The sequence below is a fragment of the Botrytis byssoidea genome (genome assembly GCF_014898295.1).
Source record: "Botrytis byssoidea strain MUCL 94 chromosome Unknown BBYS_007, whole genome shotgun sequence".
Classification (NCBI taxonomy): Eukaryota; Fungi; Ascomycota; class Leotiomycetes; order Helotiales; family Sclerotiniaceae; genus Botrytis; species Botrytis byssoidea.
The window spans coordinates 1,319,019-1,339,442 of NW_024065848.1; the positions used below are offsets into that span (position 1 = coordinate 1,319,019).

The 20,424-nt window shown below is 26.1% G+C and overlaps 2 protein-coding genes across 2 annotated transcripts; one reads left to right on the forward strand and one right to left on the reverse strand.

The window, feature by feature from the left end:
- Positions 1 to 930: 930 nt before the first annotated feature.
- EAE97_004455 (uncharacterized protein) lies at positions 931 to 3,151 on the forward strand (the record flags this gene model as incomplete). Its single annotated transcript, XM_038874967.1, has 5 exons — positions 931 to 973; positions 1,032 to 1,207; positions 1,263 to 1,484; positions 1,540 to 2,590; positions 2,637 to 3,151. 4 exons carry the CDS (start codon positions 931 to 933, stop codon positions 2,056 to 2,058), a joined length of 960 nt encoding a protein of 319 aa, XP_038734411.1. The 3' UTR covers positions 2,059 to 2,590; positions 2,637 to 3,151.
- A 512-nt stretch (positions 3,152 to 3,663) lies between these two features.
- On the reverse strand, positions 3,664 to 4,970 carry EAE97_004456 (uncharacterized protein; the record flags this gene model as incomplete). Its single annotated transcript, XM_038874968.1, has 2 exons — positions 3,664 to 4,543; positions 4,648 to 4,970. The coding sequence occupies 2 exons, from the start codon at positions 4,968 to 4,970 to the stop codon at positions 3,664 to 3,666; spliced, it is 1,203 nt and encodes a 400-aa protein (XP_038734412.1).
- Positions 4,971 to 20,424: the final 15,454 nt, after the last annotated feature.

Here is a 20,424-nt window from a genome sequence, read left to right on the forward strand (position 1 = left end):
ACCGATATCGCTTAGTGTGATATACAAGCTTTCGGGCTCCAGTGGTAATGGGTCAAGTCTTGAGAAAGATATGGTTTTCCTAGAGTTGAATTATCTAATGACACGGGTGGTGAAACAATGGAGGATGATCTGGGTGAATGAGGCGTGCTGTATTGAGGATAAGTCTAATGGGTTTGATAAGAGTTGCTCAGACAAAATAGTTGTAAATTCGACAAAACAAGTGCTGAAAGAAAAGTTGAATTAAAATGTAATGAGATAGTTTCAATGAAAGTGTTTGTTCGGTCTGAATAATGTAAGATATACTTGTACCAAACAATCAATTTCATCTGGAGAATATCTTCCTATTTATATCAAGGTGCCTGGGTATTCTATGATCATTATTACCAACAGCAATATACTCGGACACTCAAGTCCCAAGTTAGAAGCGTCCTATGATAGCCTATGGATAAACGAATAAATGTTTAAACCGAAACTTGGGTGGCACCAGATATGATCTAATCTCAGTGAGCGCTAATCTACCATTGCTCATTAGATACCGAGAGAAGGTGTGACTACTTGATCAGAAATAAGCCCCACTAACGCGCAAGGTGTTTTGTGCACTGGCAACTAGCCGCCATAGACGACTCCTCCATAAATTGATTATCTACTTTGTCCACACTAACAGAACTGTCAACAATTCAACTATCATTAACCACCAACGGTTTCCAATTCTCTCACATTCTATTCAACTGCTTTGCGCTGAGCATATATATTAGATGTCCTTCAATTCGTCTTAACCTATGGCTGATATCAATTCTGCCTTAGACGCAATCTCGTCTGCAGATCTATAACCAACTGAACATTCACTACTGAAGCATTTTATCGAAGAAGCAGTTGAGCCCAAACTTGCTGCTCAATTCATAAAGTCAATAGTTGACCAAGATAAAAGCAATGTGGAGAACAATCTACGCCGATTCAAAAAAGATTGGAGAAAGTTGGCTGGCCGGTGTTAGTAAGATGACCAGTCTTTGAACCATGCTGATAATTGATAGTAACGGTTGTTGAGCCTATCTCTAAGCCACTTGACGCTTTGGTTAGAGAAAGAGATGGGCCATATTGCACCATGTCAATGTTTCGAGAAGGCAATACAAGGCCGGTGCCGACATCGGTTGAGTCTGCTCACGTGATACCACCCTCTCTTCTTCGAGACATCGAGTCCGCGGAAGAGGTGAGTTTGTGAAAGGAAATTGTGTAGTAAAATAATTCCACATGTTTAGTTATAGGGAAGCTTACTTCGCATCCTTGAAACTTTTGTTTCTTCACCTAATGTGGATCGGTTGAACACATTGCTTTCTAGTCAGATTCAAAATAATGCAATTGCTTTGCGTAATCTTTGGTTACTTTCACCGAGTGTGCATAAGGCTTTTCGGGCTGGTCACATAGAAGTGCGGAAGAGTGTCGACGATTCTGAAGACGTAGATACCGGGGCTATGCAATTGGAGATGGTGAGTAGAATGATTTTGAACACGAGTTTATTGTAATTGTTGATTTTGATCTTAGTATAAATTGGCATACAAGTATCCCGAGCCACTCAAAAATCTCTTCTTTGGAAATGGATTTCACTTTTCCGGATCTCTAGAATGGTTTGAGATATCTACAACAAATCCTACGGATCTTCCTTTGCCAAGCAAATTTCTTTTCGATATCCACCGCCGTTTCACCACTGCTCTTCACCTTTTCAGCATCGAGGATCAAATTCGTCGTGGCTGGCCTAAGCAAACTAGTAGCATCTTACAGAAAGTATTTAGATCTCCCATCACAACTTTCAAACGAACTTTTCACAATTTGTGGTTGTGGGTACCAGACTCGATACGATTGCGCTGTTATCGTCATATGTGGACCATTGGAAAATGGTTGTATGGGCCAGAAGAGTTCCTTTCGGTCTTTATATCAAAAGAACACGGGGGACCTCATGGAATGAATCAAATGCTCTCAATATGGTTGAGCGATACACCTCTATCCCAGCCCCTCGAAGCGTCGATGTTGTGGAAGACTCAAGCCAAGGTATTACCTTCTTAGTTATGACACGCCTAAGCGGGGAGAGTTTTCGACGTTTGTTTCATCTAATGTCATATGCGGAAAGAAATCAATTTATGGATGATATCGGAAACTGTGTCACACAATTAAGGAAGATCCCAAAGACTACTCCTTATCTTTTTTCTGACACGCTGGGTGGTCCTATGTATGATCATCTCATACCGAATCGAATTGGCGGTCCTTTCAATACCGAGTTCGATCTCCACACATATATGTACAGTGAGGTAGACGAGGGTCAATCACTTGCAGAGATATATGATGGGGAAGAAAATATACCTCATGGCTACCAGTCAGTATTTACACATTCCGATTTACACTATTCCAATTTGTTGGTGGACCAGGGGCGATTCTGTGGTATCATTGATTGGGAGTGCGCTGGATTTAAGCCGGAACATTGGGAATTTACACACGCGAGCTTTGGTGTTTGGGGTAATAAATATGAGATGTCGCTGCTGCGAAGGATATTTGGAAATCAATATGATAAGATTCTTGAAAAAGAAGAGATCCGATGGAGGTATGATCCTATATTTTGAATGGAACTTATTTTTCTAATGAAAAAGGAATACTCTCTAGGCTTTGAAACATGGAAGATGGAAGGCTGGGGAACAAAAATGACGATGACAAGCCTCAATGGTGGAAGGAACATTTATCTTGACTTAAAAAAATTGAAAGAAATACAGATAAGAGCTTTACAATTTAGATCGCAACTAGAAATATCGGTTAGCGATTTACTAATAGTGACGACTCGCTGATAAATCATGTTACATATTTTACATGTATACATACCTAGGTACACCTTACAAAGTCTGCTTATTAACAACGATATTATATACTAGTATTCACTAATACACATGTACAAGCTATCTGCCTTGGGTTCAAATAGCAAGCAGATCTAATTTGGGCCGTCAACCGATCATCTTGTAACAAGTGAGCCTCTTCAGACTTGGCCGACATACAAAAGTATCATGAGACTACGACACGACGATAATAATTTGAATTGACAAGTTGTTCGCAAGGAAGCAAGAGGATCATAAGGATCCGAGAATCTAGATACAAGTGTGTACTAAGAAGATGCGATGTCGGAAAGCAAGTAAACGAACTAGTGTGACATAAAACGTTATATGCACCTGAAACGCACTTGTTTGTATGCAAATCAAAGTCACATAAGAAGATCTCATAACATAATCGTTGCGAAGCATTTGTATTCAATCTGTCCAGGCAAGATAACTAGTTAAGAATAGAAAACCGTTCGGTTGAAAGATTAATGCAATACTAGGAATACTTGAGAAGAAAACGATAACTTTTTTTCCGACTTTTTTTTCCGACTTTTTTCCCGCTTAGCCTGAATTTGTTTGATCTGATCCGATTTGATATGATATAACAACTATGAAGCTGCTTACAACAAGTGGTAGTAAAAGAAAGGAAATAATGAGAGAGGAAATACTGGGTGTGTGTTATCTTGCTGACTATGATCTGAGTTTCCATGAGACCATTAGCAATGACGATTTTGAGGAATTTGGAGAAGAGATAGAAATAACTCACCAAGTCACAGACTGCCATACACCATCACCATCACATATAAATCTATCAAAGAGTGCAACCACCGAGATGCACATCTTCATTTGCCACCGCCTCAATCTCACTCAAAATAGTTCCGCCGTTATTCATCGTTCCCTTCATATAAACATGCTTACTAAAAAGCACCGTACAAGTTTTGGGTAGCACTTCAAATCTCTGCGTAATCTCCGTTTCCGTAAACTCAGTAAAACTCGTTGATTGTGTATGTGTAAACTGATAATTCAACGTAACTGACATTTCGGCGAGTTTGAAACCATGGGAAGCAGTAATCGTAATGCCAACTTGATGTTCCATAGTTTCCGTCTGTGTTTTGGAGATACCGGATTTGATGCGTTGTTCGCGTGTGAAACTCCCACTCCCACCGTTTTCGTACACACCTTCAACATACCAGGCGATCGCTTTGCTAATTGATATAAAAGGCTTTTCAATCTGGGCAATGGTACGGGGGTCTTCGGACCAGAAGAAGCAGCGCATGGGGAGAGTGACGGCGGCTTGTTCAACCACGGCATAAGTTTTTCCCGTGTTTGGGATGGAAGTTTTTGAGAAAGTGGGAACGGATTGATCAAACTCTTGGAATTCGTTCCCTAGGTCTAGGACCGGTACGAATGCGAGTCCGGTGTGAGGTGGACTGTAGTTATTGGAGTGGATGAATGTGTCGGCGAAGAGGGGAATTTTTGCGCTGCCATTTACGCCCAAAGGCTCAGGGACTACCGCCCAGATAGAGATGTCTGCGGATCTTCCGGATCCTCGGTCATTCCATATATCAGCGGGCCAGTAGTTGGCGGGTTTGACGAGATCGGCTCGTAAGCACCAGAGGTAGTCGAGACTTGGTTTGTCGACACTGTTGACCATTAAATCTCCAAGGGCAACATAGCCAGTTGGAGCAATTCTATGAAAGTGAATGACCGAGTCAGTGTATGATTACTCCTCATTTTATGCCACCTTTTGCTTCAGAATAGAAACAAAATCAAGACGGCTAAAGACATTACTTACGGACGCCAGACAGAACCCATATGCCAAGAATGATCATTAGACTCCCACCACAATCTAGTATAATCAGTCGGTCTCTTGACTGCCGGATTTGGATTCGTCGAATTTGGGTTGGGTCCAAACAATATTGTAGCTCTCCAATTTCTCGCCCAGTAATTTTGCTTGTTTACGCAGACTGTACCTAATGTACGCATATCTCCCTGTGGTGTAGGGTTCCAGAAAGTGCATCCTCGATGGGTTCCGTATTCATTATTGTCCCAAGCCCAATGGTAGTCTGCCGTCATGGTGACTCTCAGGTCTCCATAGTCGCGGGTTTGGTTGGGCATTCTGTAAGGAAGCTTGGGTTTTGATTTGGATATGATGTTTGTTGGGATGGGTAATGAGATGGATCTGTTCGCTTGGTTAGGAAAAGTAATAATATTTTGAAGGAGTGAATTCAGGTATTTATATGTAGAAAGACGGATGTCAGGATATGGTATTCACATGTTATGGATTTTCTTTCTCCTTTTTGAGAGTATCACAGTAACAATAACATGTACCCAAATAAAATGCCACTCTGGATAATCTGACCTTGTTGACGTTGACGCCTTTCACAACCAGCCCATCTGATTTCTCTGCCAAGATGGGAGAACATATTGCGTACCCGAGCACATCCCAATGAGAAACCATTGCTCTTCTCCTATCCCGATGACCCCGCACGCATCCAACTCCATTAGGTTTTATCCCCTCTTACAATATGTAGTCCTACAATCAACCTCGTATTTCAAATCTAATTCTGCTGTATCAAGTATCTCATTCGTGATATCGATTTATTTACATATGAATCCAAGATTGTTGCTTCTCTCTTAATCTACCCAGCTCTGTATGCATCCAAGCCTATTAGGTCTTATCCCCTCTCAAAAAATATGTAGTTCCACAATCATTCCCCCATTTCAAATATGACTCTGCTGTGTCAGGAGTTTGATCTGTCATAGTGATTCTTCATTTCCAAATGCTGTATTAATTTGTGCTCACACACTAGTATATGTTGTTGTTGCGATGCAATGATGTGCACGCGATGTGCGCTAGCGCACATCGCGTGTATATAGGCCTCGCTGTCTCCAAATCTGGAATAGTATCAACGATACGAGTTTATAGGAATCCTTTTCTTCTTGTCACACGTCTCACAAGAGGAAATATGGGAATAGCTTCAAAGATCAACAATCAGATAAAAGAACTATGCTAAGGAGGAAAGGCCTTCCTAATGGATAAACCTCTATATAGGGGTTGATCACGTGACTATCTATTCGTCATTCACTAGACAGGGGTCTAGGCATGACAGTTCTTCGAAGGAATCATCAAAATGACAAGGATGTTGAATATTAAAGCTAATTTATTCGCAATTGTTGATTCGAGAAGGATATAAAAGACGTAGCACCTACGTATTATAGGTTCTATATGTCTAATTGTATTCTATCTAAAGAGCTAGTTATATAGGAAAGTAGTAGGTCTTATATAGACACTATTAAAAAGAGCTAGTTTTTTTTCGCATTCGCTTAATCCCTTTGATACAATAGTCATTATATTGAAGTCATTCCTTTAAAGTGAATATTCTTGTTTACACAATAATAATTTCATATCAATATTTATAATAAAGCTCTTCTCTTTAAATGTTAGAGTGAGTGTAAAATAACAACTAGTATGAATATAGATATAAGCCTAGAATAAGACTTTTTATTGATTTCTTTAAAACCTCTTTTTGAAGCTATATATATATGAAAATTCTTCAGCATCGGAATAATATCGGCCCGATACCGGTTCTACATCGATGCTCGTAATAGTTAAAATAGTATAGACTAGATATTTATATCGCTTAAATCGAGTCTCGCTAGGCAAAACTTTCTTTTTCGCGTATATATATAATACTAATAATCCTCGTAAATAATAAGAATGTAAAGGAGATAAATCTTCAATTAAAGAGATAAATACTTGAATTTTTCTTAAACAGTAGTTCATAATAATTTTTTTTGATATTATTAATTAAAAAATTAAAATCTTTTTTATTTCTAATTCAATTCTATATGATTTAATATTATTACTGTGTGAACAAGAGTATTCACTTTAAAGGAATGACTTCAATATAATGACTATTGTATCAAAGGGATTAAGCGAATGCGAAAAAAAACTAGCTCTTTTTAGTAGTGTCTATATAAGACCTACTACTTTCCTACATAGCTAGCTCTTTAAATAAAATATAATTAAATATATAGAATCTATTAATACATAGATACTATATTTTTCATATTCTATTCGAATTAATACTAATTAGTAATATTATAAATTACTCAATTATTCGAAAACCCTTTTTATTCTTGTTTTTTTTTCTATTATATTTAGTATTAGCTTCAATCAAGCTAGAAAATAATCTAACAAATCCATACCTAAAACTATAGGATTCTATAACAATATTAAGAATATTAATCCATTATAAAATAATAATTATATTCTTTATAGAAATATAATAAGTGTCTCCTGTTATTTTTCTTTTAATAATAATAAGAGAAAAAAGAATCAAAAGGATACAAAGTTCAAAAGGGAATTCCAGAATAATTTAATAGATTCAAAATTCAAAAGAATACCTTAGGATTTTTTCTTTTTAAAGGATCTTTTTATAATTAAATAGTTTTATAAAGAATTTATATTTCGATTTATAATTAAGTATTATATTAATAGTTACTTTTAGTATAGAATTATTATATACTCAAAAATAAGAGTTACTAATATATTCCTTTAGAAAATAATTATATATAACTTTAAAGTTATTTAATAATTCTAAATCAAAAATACTAATAAGCTAATATTATACAACTTTGAAAGATTCCTATAATATTATAAGATATATATTAATCCCAGTTTAAATATTAATAATATTCTTATAGAGATATTTTTGTATAAGAAATATTATAAATGAATTAAAGAATAATTTCTAGAATATTAGATTAATAAGATATAATTATTTATATTTATAAAATAAATCAATTTTTTTATTGAATTTAATAGGGATCCGTAAAACAAATTATTTATCAACTTTTCTATCAAATTTTTAGATAATAGCTCAAATAATTATCTAATTAATTTAATTACTTCTGTTTTTTTCGATATATACTTTAAGGATATATAAATACTATTCCAAAAGATTTCTATAGAATAATTTGATAATAATAATAATAATAATCTAAATAACTTTAATAATAATTGAAATGATATTAGTAGTAATGGAGGTAGAAAAGGTAATAGAAATAATAAAGATAATAAATGTTAAAAGGAATAGAATTTACTGGTGCTAAGCATGTGTAGTGATTAGTAATATAGTTATCTAAACGGGCTAGATTAGACAAACCATAGATAAATATATTGATTCCCTCATATAATACTATAAGAGGATTAATATATTTATACACATAGCAATATAATCAATATAAAAGCTTTTTTCATTTAATCTTTTAATAGGTTATAAAACCCAATTAACACAACCTCTAAATATAATTGATATAATTATTATTATAATCCAATTTATGGAATTGAAAAATACACAATACTACTCTATAAATAGTATACAATACTATAATCACTATTACCACTAACTTGTGGAGTTGAAAGAGTATATAATATTATTTATAAATAAATATATATATAGTACAAAAAAAAGTACATAATACTAATTATATTTATATTTATAATCTATATGGATTTATTTATATAGAAAAAGGGAAAGAAAACCTTATAAATTCTTTGTATAAATATCAAAATGGACAAAACCAAAAAACAAATAAAAAACATTCTGAATTTTATTTAAGAGATTTATAATTAATGATTTCAATAAATGAAAATATAATTAAAAGAAAAAGATTGATTTTATATAATTAAATCCATATTGTAAAAATATACTAAAATTAGAGAAATTGGAATGGAAATTGATAATACTAAAGTTTTCCCAATTCTTAAAGGAAACAAAATCATAAATATCAAATTCAATCTTGATAAAAAGACTAAATATTTAAAAAATAAAATTAATATATTATTATATATATGTAAATTATTTAATAATAATAATGAAACGTTTATTGACGAATATGATATAGTATGGATATTATAGAATTATTTGAAATTAAAATATTTAAAAACTAATAATATTATAACCAATATATATTTAATAATAATTCAAATATTTACCTTTAAACCCATCAATTATTCAGAAATAATTATTATTGAAGTTTGGGATAAACTAAAAGAATATTGATATAAATTTAATATTGCTAATCTTATATTTAAAGATTTATATAAAGATAAAACCCTATTTTTAATCTTAATTAAAAATCTATCAAATAAATACTAAATAATAATTGATGTTATAAACATTCAAAGTATATTAACAATAAAAAACAAAATTAAGTATTTTATAGTTAAAGAATTTAGTATTAAAAAAACAGAATAAGTTTATATTATTAATAGAAAATATATAATCCCGAATCAATAAGAAGAATATAAAAAATCAAATCTATTTGAAAAACAAAAACAAGATAATAATATAAAGTTGTTTGCTTATCATTTGTATGAGTAAGAAGGATATTTTTTATGCGATTATAAAAATCTTTTATTTGTATAAGTTCTAATCCACAAATATTATAAAATCTAGTAACAAAGAATAATACTTAAAAAGACAATTAAAATATTATTTTCTAAGAAGAGCAATTAAGTTTATTTTGTAGATGGCAAGAGCCTTCCAATTAATTTTGATTTATCAAAAAGCAAAGAAAAATCTGATAATAAAGAGTACTATATATCCAAAAAGCTTATTCATAAAATTATTCCTTTTTATTAATATATAGATATTAGTGTTTCCTCATATATATCTGATCAACTTTCTTTTCTTAGAGATATCAAAAAAATAAAAAGAAAAACAATAAAAATCAATAAAGAAGTTATATATTGTGATTGGATAAATACTATTATAATAAAACTAAAAAATGGTAGTATAATTTTATTCTCAAAAATATTGTATATATCAGGATTAGAAATCAATTTCCTCTTTAATAAGAAAATCTAAAAAATTGAATTTAAAAATAAATTTAATTCAGATTATATATACTTTCAAAAGAATAAAATAAATATTATTAAAACAAAAATGGATAAAGGAATTTATATAATCTTGAATATCGTAAAAGAATATAAAAATATTGTTTTATAGAGTACAAAGATTATTGATAATATTAAGCCAAATGAAATCATTTTAGATATCTTTTTAGATAAGATTAAAAAGGATCTAGAAATTTATTTATTATGATATAAATAATTCAATTATTTTGACTTAAAGAAAATATAGAATCTCTATAAAATTATAATATTAGAAAAACCAATCAAAATTCCATTTAAGATTTTTATATATAAAATATATATATTTATCAAAATAAAGAATTTAATCTCGAAATAATTTAGTTTTTATAAAATAAAAAGATTAAAGCTTATTTATTTCAATATTACTAATCCATTCCCAAAATCCTTACAAGGAAATCATTATTTTTTATTAATTATAGATAGCTAAACAAAAATAAATTAGATTTTGATTTTGAAAACAAAAAACAAAGTTATATTAAGATTAAAGAAATAAAAAACTAAATTAAAATTTGATATTAGTGATAAAATAATAGTTGTTTGAATTGATAATATATTAAAATTAATTTAAGTTATTAAAGAATAGAATTCTGGGATTCAATCAGAATTGACTACCATAGCATCATTTTATTAAAATAGAGTTGTCAAAAGAAATATTAATATTACCAAAGCTAATATGAGAATTATATTAAAAGAAATTAGATTACTATTAGAATTCTAAAACAAAACTATTGAATATGATATATATTACAGGAATAGAATAAATATTAAACCAATTATTAATAACAATATTATTAGTTCGATTGAAGTATTTATAGGATCAATCCTGAATATTAATTATTATAGAATATGGGAAAGCAAATACTATATATATATTAATTCAAAGATAATCCTAAAGGATTAATAGTATGATAAATTATGAGATATAGTTTGAATAAATATCTTTATGGGATATTTATATATAATTAATAGGTATGTTAGAGTGTATTTGCTAGAGTTAGATTATATTATATAAATAAACTAAGTGATTATAAATGAATTCAAAAGAAGGGGAGATTTAGATTTGAGAATAAGAAATTTTGTATTAGAACCTTAAGATATAAAGAATATTATTTCTGATAGAAGATTTAGAGATAGATTTTATAAGATATTAAAAGTATAAAAATCTTTATCTGAATTTTTACAGAATATTATTATTTCTAAATCCCCAAAAATTATAATTTCTAATATATTCAAAATCAATAATATTCAAAAATTCAATAAAAATAATAAAGGGAATATTATAAAGATTAATTTATTTATAGAATTGATTCTATTTCTAGAAATGAAAGAGATAGAGATATTAAATATAATATTTGAAATTAATAAATTTTTAATAAAAATCCTAATTATATTTATAAATATAGACCCCCCTAAAAAATACTCTTTTCGAAAATGTAAGTGAAATAATAATAAGTCAAATGAGTATATTCAAAAACTAATCCGAGTAATAATAATAATACTTTTAATAGATCTAAATAAAAATACTATTGAATATATTATAATCTCTATATCCCTTATATTAAGAATCAATTTAAATGTTAAGATAAAAATATTTGAAAATCTTTAAATGATTTTGGGGAGCTTTATAAATAAGGATATAGTTTTTCTTATAGAGTAGATTCTAGGAATCCTTATTTTTATCATATATAATTAGGTAGTTTCGGATTCTGAATATAGTGAAAAATAGAAGTAAACTATCCAAGAGGAAATCAGCTTATTAATCAGAAATAATATTTGAAAAAAGTATATTTTATCGAAAAAAGGGAATCTTATTTCAATAAAATAGATATTCATAATAAAAACAAAGAACAATAAGATTGAGAGATTTAAAGTACAATTAATAATAAAAGGTTTTAGTTAAATTCTTAGAAAAAATTATAATAAAACCTTCGCTTCTATAATACGACTCGATATATTTTGTTTATTTTTAGTAATTATTGTAAAGAAAAACTTGGAGTGCTAGCATTTCGATATAAAGAATACTTTTATAGAATTCTATTTTAAAAAAGAGATATACTTTACACCACCTTAAAAAGTTAATATATTAAATGGATATATCTTATATGCATTATGGAATTTGTATAGCTTTAAGCAAACTAAACGAGATTAAAATCAATTTTTAAAGTCTGAATTGATCAATTGGGGCTTTACTTAAAGTTTCGTCGATTTATATTTGTATATTTATATTATTTAATAATTCAATTTATTAGTTTATATTGATAATATAATAATTTTTTTGATCTCAAAAGATTAATTTAATTGATTTTTTATAATACTCTTTTTGTGTTTTAATATCAAGAATCTAAAAGAAATTAGTAAGATTCTAGGTATTAGGGTTATAAGAGATTAAGCAAATAGATTACTCATATTGGATTAGGAAGAATATCTGAAAGTTATGCTTATAAAATTCGGAATCTTATATGTTTAATATTATACTAAAAAGATATTTGTTATTAATTACTTATATCTACAACCAATTATAAAAAACAATGAATTGATTAATATTATTGAATATCAATAAGTTATAAATAGCCTTATTCATTTAATAATATATACAAGATTAAATATCTTTTTTATACTAAGCCGATTATTATAGTATATAACAAAACTAGTGAAATATTATAGAATAGGAATAAAGAATTTAATGTAATATTTAAGAATTATGATTATTTAGAAATTTAAATATAGGTTTGAAGGAATATAATACTAAATTGTAAAGGAGTATAATTTATTAATAAATATTATAAAAATCTTTATTAATACAAACTAAACAAATAATCAATATAATTGAAAAAGTATTTCTAAGAGAGTTATTATATTTTATAAAAAATTGATATTGTAGGCTAATAAGAAATAGAATTCAGTAGTAATTTTGAATACTGAATCCGAATATATATTAATAGCAATATTCACTAAACAAAGGAGATAGTTAGCCCAAATACTCAAAGATTTTAGAAAGATAGAATATGTATTTATATGTGGAGATATTGTTCAATTATTAAATAATAATCAAGGAATAATAGTTTTAATCAAGAATTTATATTTATATAAATAATCAAAGTATATTGATATATATTATTACTTTATTAAAAATCTTATTGAAAAGAAAAAAATAATAATTAATTATATTAATATATTAAATATAATAACAAATGAAATAATTAAACCTTTAACAAAAATAGTATTCGAAAGATTTAAGGATATATTAAGATTAAGATTATAGAAGTATGGAAAATCAAGAAAATCAAAGATAATAACTCCTATAAGAGAATATTAAAAGGAATAAAAGTTATCAATACTAAACATATATAATAATTAATAATACAATTACCTAAATGGACTAGATTAAACAAACCATAAATAGATATATTAATCCCTTTATATAATACTATAGGAGGATCAATATACTTACACGCATAGCAATATAATCAATATAGAGGCCTCTTCCACTCAATCTTTTAATAATAAAAATAATAAAGATAATAAAGATAATAAAGATAATAGAAATAATAAAAATTATAATTATATATAATTCTCAATTATTTTATATCAAGATTTTATTTATTTATAATAATATCCCAGAATATTATTTTGTAATATATAATCCTTATTTGAATATTTCAGATCTTATTAATCAAATTAAGTAGATTATTGACTTTTATTGAAAGATATTTTTAAGATAAAATATATTAACTAAAATATTTCTTACAAATCAATATTTCTATAATAATAAAGTTTTGAGATTCTTAAATTTCTTTTTTCAAAAACTTTATAATAAATATATTAATAGATAATTCTTTTCTATATTATTTAATAAAGACAAGAATAATTATTACTTCCTTGGTTACAAAAAAAAGAACTATAGATATTATAAGTATATATAAAAGAAAAAAAACTGATTTAAGTTGAATTATTATATTAAGTATAATAATTTTGATAATAAAAGTTTTACAAAATAATATAATTAATTTCTTACTGATATCGAATAAGAGAATAATTAAGATAATAATAATAATAATTATTATTATTTTATTAATTAATATTTTATTGATATAAGTAGTTTTAAAGAGATTTCCAGGATGTTCTTTATATTAATAAATATTTATAATGATTTTTCAATAATAGCTGATCTTGTTAGAAAAGGTGCTTATACCGCATACTACGCTATGCTGTATCGGGATTAGCCCGCATGTGACTCTGTCGAGTCCACACATATATATCGTATCTCTATGTAGAACTTAATAATATTAAGGCTTTTCCACCAACTTGTCACGGTCATGGACTAAAGGGCTCCATTAGGCACGTGATAGTAAGCCCTCGGGCCTACCGTGTGCCGAAGGGAGCCCGCACACATATATAAATTGTATAGTTTTCATAAGTTTAGAAGAATTAATGAAAAGTCTTTGTGCTATATTTCACCTAGTTGATTCATTGCTAGTATCTACTCTAATACAACTCATATGTGATCTTTTAACAGATCTCAATAATACTATAATTACTTATATACTAATAGTTAAAGTATTTATTATAAATAATAAATAATATAGTAATAATAAGTTCTTCGATATTATAATTAATATAGGTATAATTTAGAGATTGATTATTGAATACAACTAATATTTAGTATAGAAAAAGATTAAGAATATCAAATATAATAAAACTACTACTAATTAAATAATAATTTAATATAATATTAATATAATTACTTTGATTAATTTATTTTATATAAAACTTTTATTCAAAAATATAAAATAGAATATAATAAAGATTAATATTCTATTTTTACTCTATTTAATAGATATAAATAGATTCAAGTTTAAATATAATAATCTTAATAATATTATTATTATATTTAAAAGTATTTATTTTATATATTAATAATTCGACTATACATTTTTATTATAAAATATTAATATTTAGAAATTGATTAATTATTTTATTAATAATAGAGAATACTATTTTACCGAAATCGAATTATAATAAATTCATTATTGATTTGATTATTGATTTACCTATAAGTTCTATAAGATACTAAATGTTTTGAATATAATAAGGATTTTGAGGCTATTAAACAACTTATCAAATTCTATCATTATTATTAAGTTTATAATAAGTCACCTAACAAATTCAAGTTTTTTTTATTCAACAAAGATTTTGAATTCAATTATATTATATTTATTAATATATTTTATATCAAAAACGATTTTATTTTATATATTATTGATAAAGCTATACGCTTTTAAGTTATTTGATGATTAAATAATATATTTGCGAAATATATATGGGATAAGCTTTATGAATACTGAATTGATATATATATAGAATCACTAGAATATATTATTTATGATACTAATATCAATTTTGTTGAAAAAGAATTCTAATAATATGTTATATTAATATTTATTTAAATAAAAATAGTTTCTATAAAAGTATATTATTCTATTAATATTATTGAGAGATTTCATATACTATTATATAGATCTTATAAAATCATTTATGATAAAGTTTATAAATTAGATATTAATAGAGTGATTATACTTTAAATAATTGTAAAAGCTATTAATAATATTACTAAATTAAATGGTTTAGTATTTATCTTATTTATTTTTGGTATATTCCTTTGCATTATTAAGAACAGTTTTTCAATATTTATTATTTAATAATGAGTTATTATGATTTCTAAAGTTATAATAGAAGTCTGTAAATTATATAGCTTTATGTAGATATGAGAAACTTTGAATATATATAATGGTTTTTTTATAATTATACTTTATGATTTGCTATTAAATAGTATTATTTTGATTTGGAAAGAGGGTAATGAAATAACTATTAGGGAATGAAAAGGATTTTTCTTATTTCTTAATATGGAAGAAAAGATATGTATATTTAATTTATTTTATGAATCTATAAGATTTAAATTTATATTAATAAAATTATATTATAAATATGATTAAATTGATTAAATTAATTAAATCAACTAAATTTCAGGTTAATCTAAGATAACTTTGTTAGGATCTAGTAATGATCAATCATCCATTTTTAATATACTAATTATATATACTATAAATCCTAAAGAATCTCTTTTGAATTTATCTAAAAATAATCGAATATTTATATTAATATTTTTTTTTATAAATAGTTATATTTTAGATTCAAGCTTATATATAAAATTAATATTTTAATTATTTTGTTACTAATTTCAAGAATTCAATTATATATAAAGAATTTAGGAAAAAGGAGATTAATAAACTAATAACTAAAAATATATTCGAGATTATATTATTATTAGATATTTCTTTAGGTATATATATTTTCAAGTTATAATTCATTAATGAGATTAAGAATGAAAATATGAGTATTAAGTTCTATAAATCAAGATTAGTTATTTAAATATATAATAATATTAATAAAACAATTATTTTGATATAATTATTAATAATTCAATAATTGTATTAATATATTTTAATCTCTTTTATTATAAATACTTAAAAGAATAATATAGGCATATATATTCAAAATATTATTTAAGTATATACTCAATCAATTTCGAATCTATATCATACTTTTTATACCCATATTCCAAAAAAAAATAGATTTGCTAATTAATATAATTCTATTTATTATTAAATTATTATACAGTATTTCAGAAATAGAAAATTATTAATTTAAAATATATTATATTTATTATTATAAAAAACTTAGAATATAATAATTCATATATAACTTTTGTTTTTTATATATTAATAATAAAAAAACTAAATTTGGTATTATAAAGTTTTAAATAAATGATATATTTATTATTAGGGATAATGCGTTTATATAGATTAAAGATAAGTAATTTAAGAAAGTAGACTTTATAGCTAAGAATTACGAAAAACTAACTTTCGATTATCCATTAAAATTTAATAATATCACTTTTATATTTAAAGGAGATAATATTTATTTTAATTAATAAAAATAATATAATAATTTATAGTTAATATCAATAGGATTTATAGATATATATAGTATATATAATAAGATTCGGAAACATGCTTTTATATATAAGTAATATATTATACAACAAGCTTATAAAGCCTATATTACAATTATATATTAACCTAAGGTATTTTTTGATTTGTCTATAATAGTATAAATGATTTAATCTAATAAGAATAATATTATAATATTAAACAAATATATTAAATAGTAAAAACAAAACTCTACTAGAAGATTTAATTATATATTATTTGATTCGGATTCACTTAAGATTATTATCTTTGCTGATATCTTCTTTGTAAATAATAAGGACTATTTCTTCCAAATAGACTATATAATCGTTATAATAAATAAATATAATAATATTAATATTATTTATTGGTTATTTATCAAATATAAGAAAGTTATATATAATATTCTAGCCTCAAAGCTATACGAATTAATTTAAGGATTTAATATTGATATAGTAATTATTTTTATAATTAATACTATTCTCGATAAAGAGATTTTATTAGTTTTATATACTAATTCTAAATTACTATATAATCTACTTACAAAACCAGAAACAACTAGTGAGAAGAAATTAATAATTGATATTATAATATTACATTAATTCTATAAGTAAAAAGAGATTATTGAGATGATCTGAATTAATAAATTAATTAATTTAATTAATATAATAATAAAAGAAAAACTATACCAAGCTTTTACTAATCTAATTAATACAAATAAAATTGATATTAAAGTAATAAAATGGGTGAAAAAGGATTAAAAAAGGAATTGATTTTATTAATAAAAGATTAGGAATTTTAAATTAATAGATGGAGGATTTTAATAATTTAATAAATTTCTTTTAAACTATTATATTCAAAGTCATAAAAAAGAGTTCCGAGTGTATAAACAAGAGTATTTATTTCAAGGGAATGACTTCAATATAATAACTATTGTATTAAAGGGAAATAAGCAAATACAAAAGAAACTAGCTTTTTCAATAGTGTCTATATAAGGTCTACTACTTTCCTATATAGCTAGCTCTTCAGATAGAATATAATTAGATATATAGGACCTACGAACACATGGGTGCTACGTCTTCCGTATTCTACTCGAACCAACAATTATTAAGCTAATATTATTTTAATACTAAAGAATTTATATATATATATATAATTTCAGAAAAAGGGTTTAAAGGAATTAATGAAAAGTCTTATTCTAGGCTTATATTTATACTAATCGTTACCTTGTATCAAGTCTAATATTAACTTCCTCAACTTTATAGTAAAACGTAAAGAATAATTAACGAAATCATTTAAATTGTTTTATTGAAGTCAATTTGAACTGAACAAAAAGTAATAAATACATAGGATAAGATAAAGATTTTCAAACTATATATTTCCAAATTTCAATCATTAACTAAATGAAAGCATTATTTCAATATCTTGATTGTTATTTGTAATTGATACTACTATAACGTCCCACTATTTAGCGTTAGCCTCGGTAGTAGATCCGTACCATGTCAGCATTCCCACCTCGGGAAACCCTACTCGATATCCGATCCCACGCATCTTCATGCTGCATACGGTAGTACATTCTGTATATTAATGAACATATTATATCATCGCCCTCTTTTTAATATACTGACTACAAAGAATACGCCCAGCTTCGGTTTATCCATAAAATGATTCCTTGTAGTTGCAAAACTGAAATTGTCAGTCCTACAACTCTCATTTCAGATTATACCCAAGTACAACCATTACAAGCACTTCCCCTCATCAGAATACACCGATCTCAGTAGTATTTCTCGATCATGAGCAGTGCGAATGACCGTTTCGAATTTTCTCACATGTCGACTCTCAAATCGGTCGATTTGCATGATGATTTGGATGGTTGTATAATAGTACCTTACAGCCCCTACTACAAACGGAATATTGGATTGGGCTGATAACAACAATCTTTTCAATCTGGAAAGCATGTTATACTAACGATTAATAATATCACAATACATCAAGCTCATTTTTAGTCACCACTTTTGAAGACCACAAGATTGATGAAGTGCAAATTTTGGGGGTTGTAAAAGAACGGGGGTGTAAATACTGAGCGGCTTGGCCAGCGGTCTAGTTTACATAGAACCGCGACTAATGCGGCATAATTCAGTACTCCAGACCATCGCTGATTGAATAGCAGAGTCATTGTGAGTTTAACTATTTCCAATCTTTATGGCCTGGTTTAATGAGGAGTATCTATAAAAACTATCGTAGGTCATGAGTATATAGTGAATTTGATTTATAAAAGAATAAGACTAGGAATTTTAATTTTAATGAGATATAGGCTCAGATTAATAACTGATAATGATTTATATAACGTGGTTTATTAGTGAATGAGTTATATCAATAAACGAATCATTTCGAAAACTATTTAAATCAAGCTTTTTAAAATATTAATATTTTAATAATCAATTATTATTTTCTTGAATAAAAGATCTTAAAAAATAATTGAAATATAGATTTTCTATTAATCTAATTTTTATAAAATAATTTTATTATTTTCTTAAAAAAAAGGAAATTATTACGATTTTTATTACAAAAAAACTATTTTTATAATAATAATTTTATAAATTCGAGTTTCTTAAAACAAATTAGATTTTTAAAATTATTTTATATTCAAATATTTTGTATCAAATTTTCAGAAAATTATATTTATAAATAAAGAAAGTGTATAGTTATATATAAATGAATTTTGTATTTAAAATAAGTAATCTATTCATTAATATAACCTGCTCACTAATAAACCACGTTAAGCAAGATAATATAACGTAGTTTATCAGCGAGCGGATCATTTAAAAATACATCAAAATTAGCTATTTTCAAATATTCTTATTTTAATAACAAATTATTATTTCTGAAAATTAACAGGATTTTATATAATAATAAAAATTCAATTTCTTAGAAATTCAACTTTTATATAAATATTTCTTTTATATTCAATAAAAAATTAAAAATGTCACAATTTTCATTACAAAAAAACTATTTATATAATAATTCTTATGTTAATTTGAATATTCGAGAAAAAATTAGATTTTCATAATACTTCTATAAATGGATTTTATATATTAAATTTTTAAAAGATTTTATTCATAAATAAAGAAAATGTATAGCTATATACAGACGAATTTTGTATATAAATTGAATAATTCATTCAGTAATATAATTCACTCGGTGATAAAACACGTTATGATTTTATTGAATCTCCATGTGATATTTGTTCTTCTTATTTTGCATTCAAAAACACATCTAGCTCTACAATCTCATTGTCATTCTCACATCTAATCACCTCGTCACTTGTAACTGATAAATTCTGCGAATAGTCACTCAACTAATAACTACCCACATACCTAGGTACCTATCAAAAGGCAAAACTCCTCTTCACTTCCTACACCTCGATAGATAGACGATTTAGAGAAAGAAGAGTCCATCTCTCGCTTATTTTTCGAAAATATAATCAATTATACTCCCTTCATCTCTTCTTTATTTTTATTTTTGGTTTTTAGTTTTGTACGTACATTCATATACCCAAAAGGTGATATTCATTCCGCTATTATAATCTGATTCAACA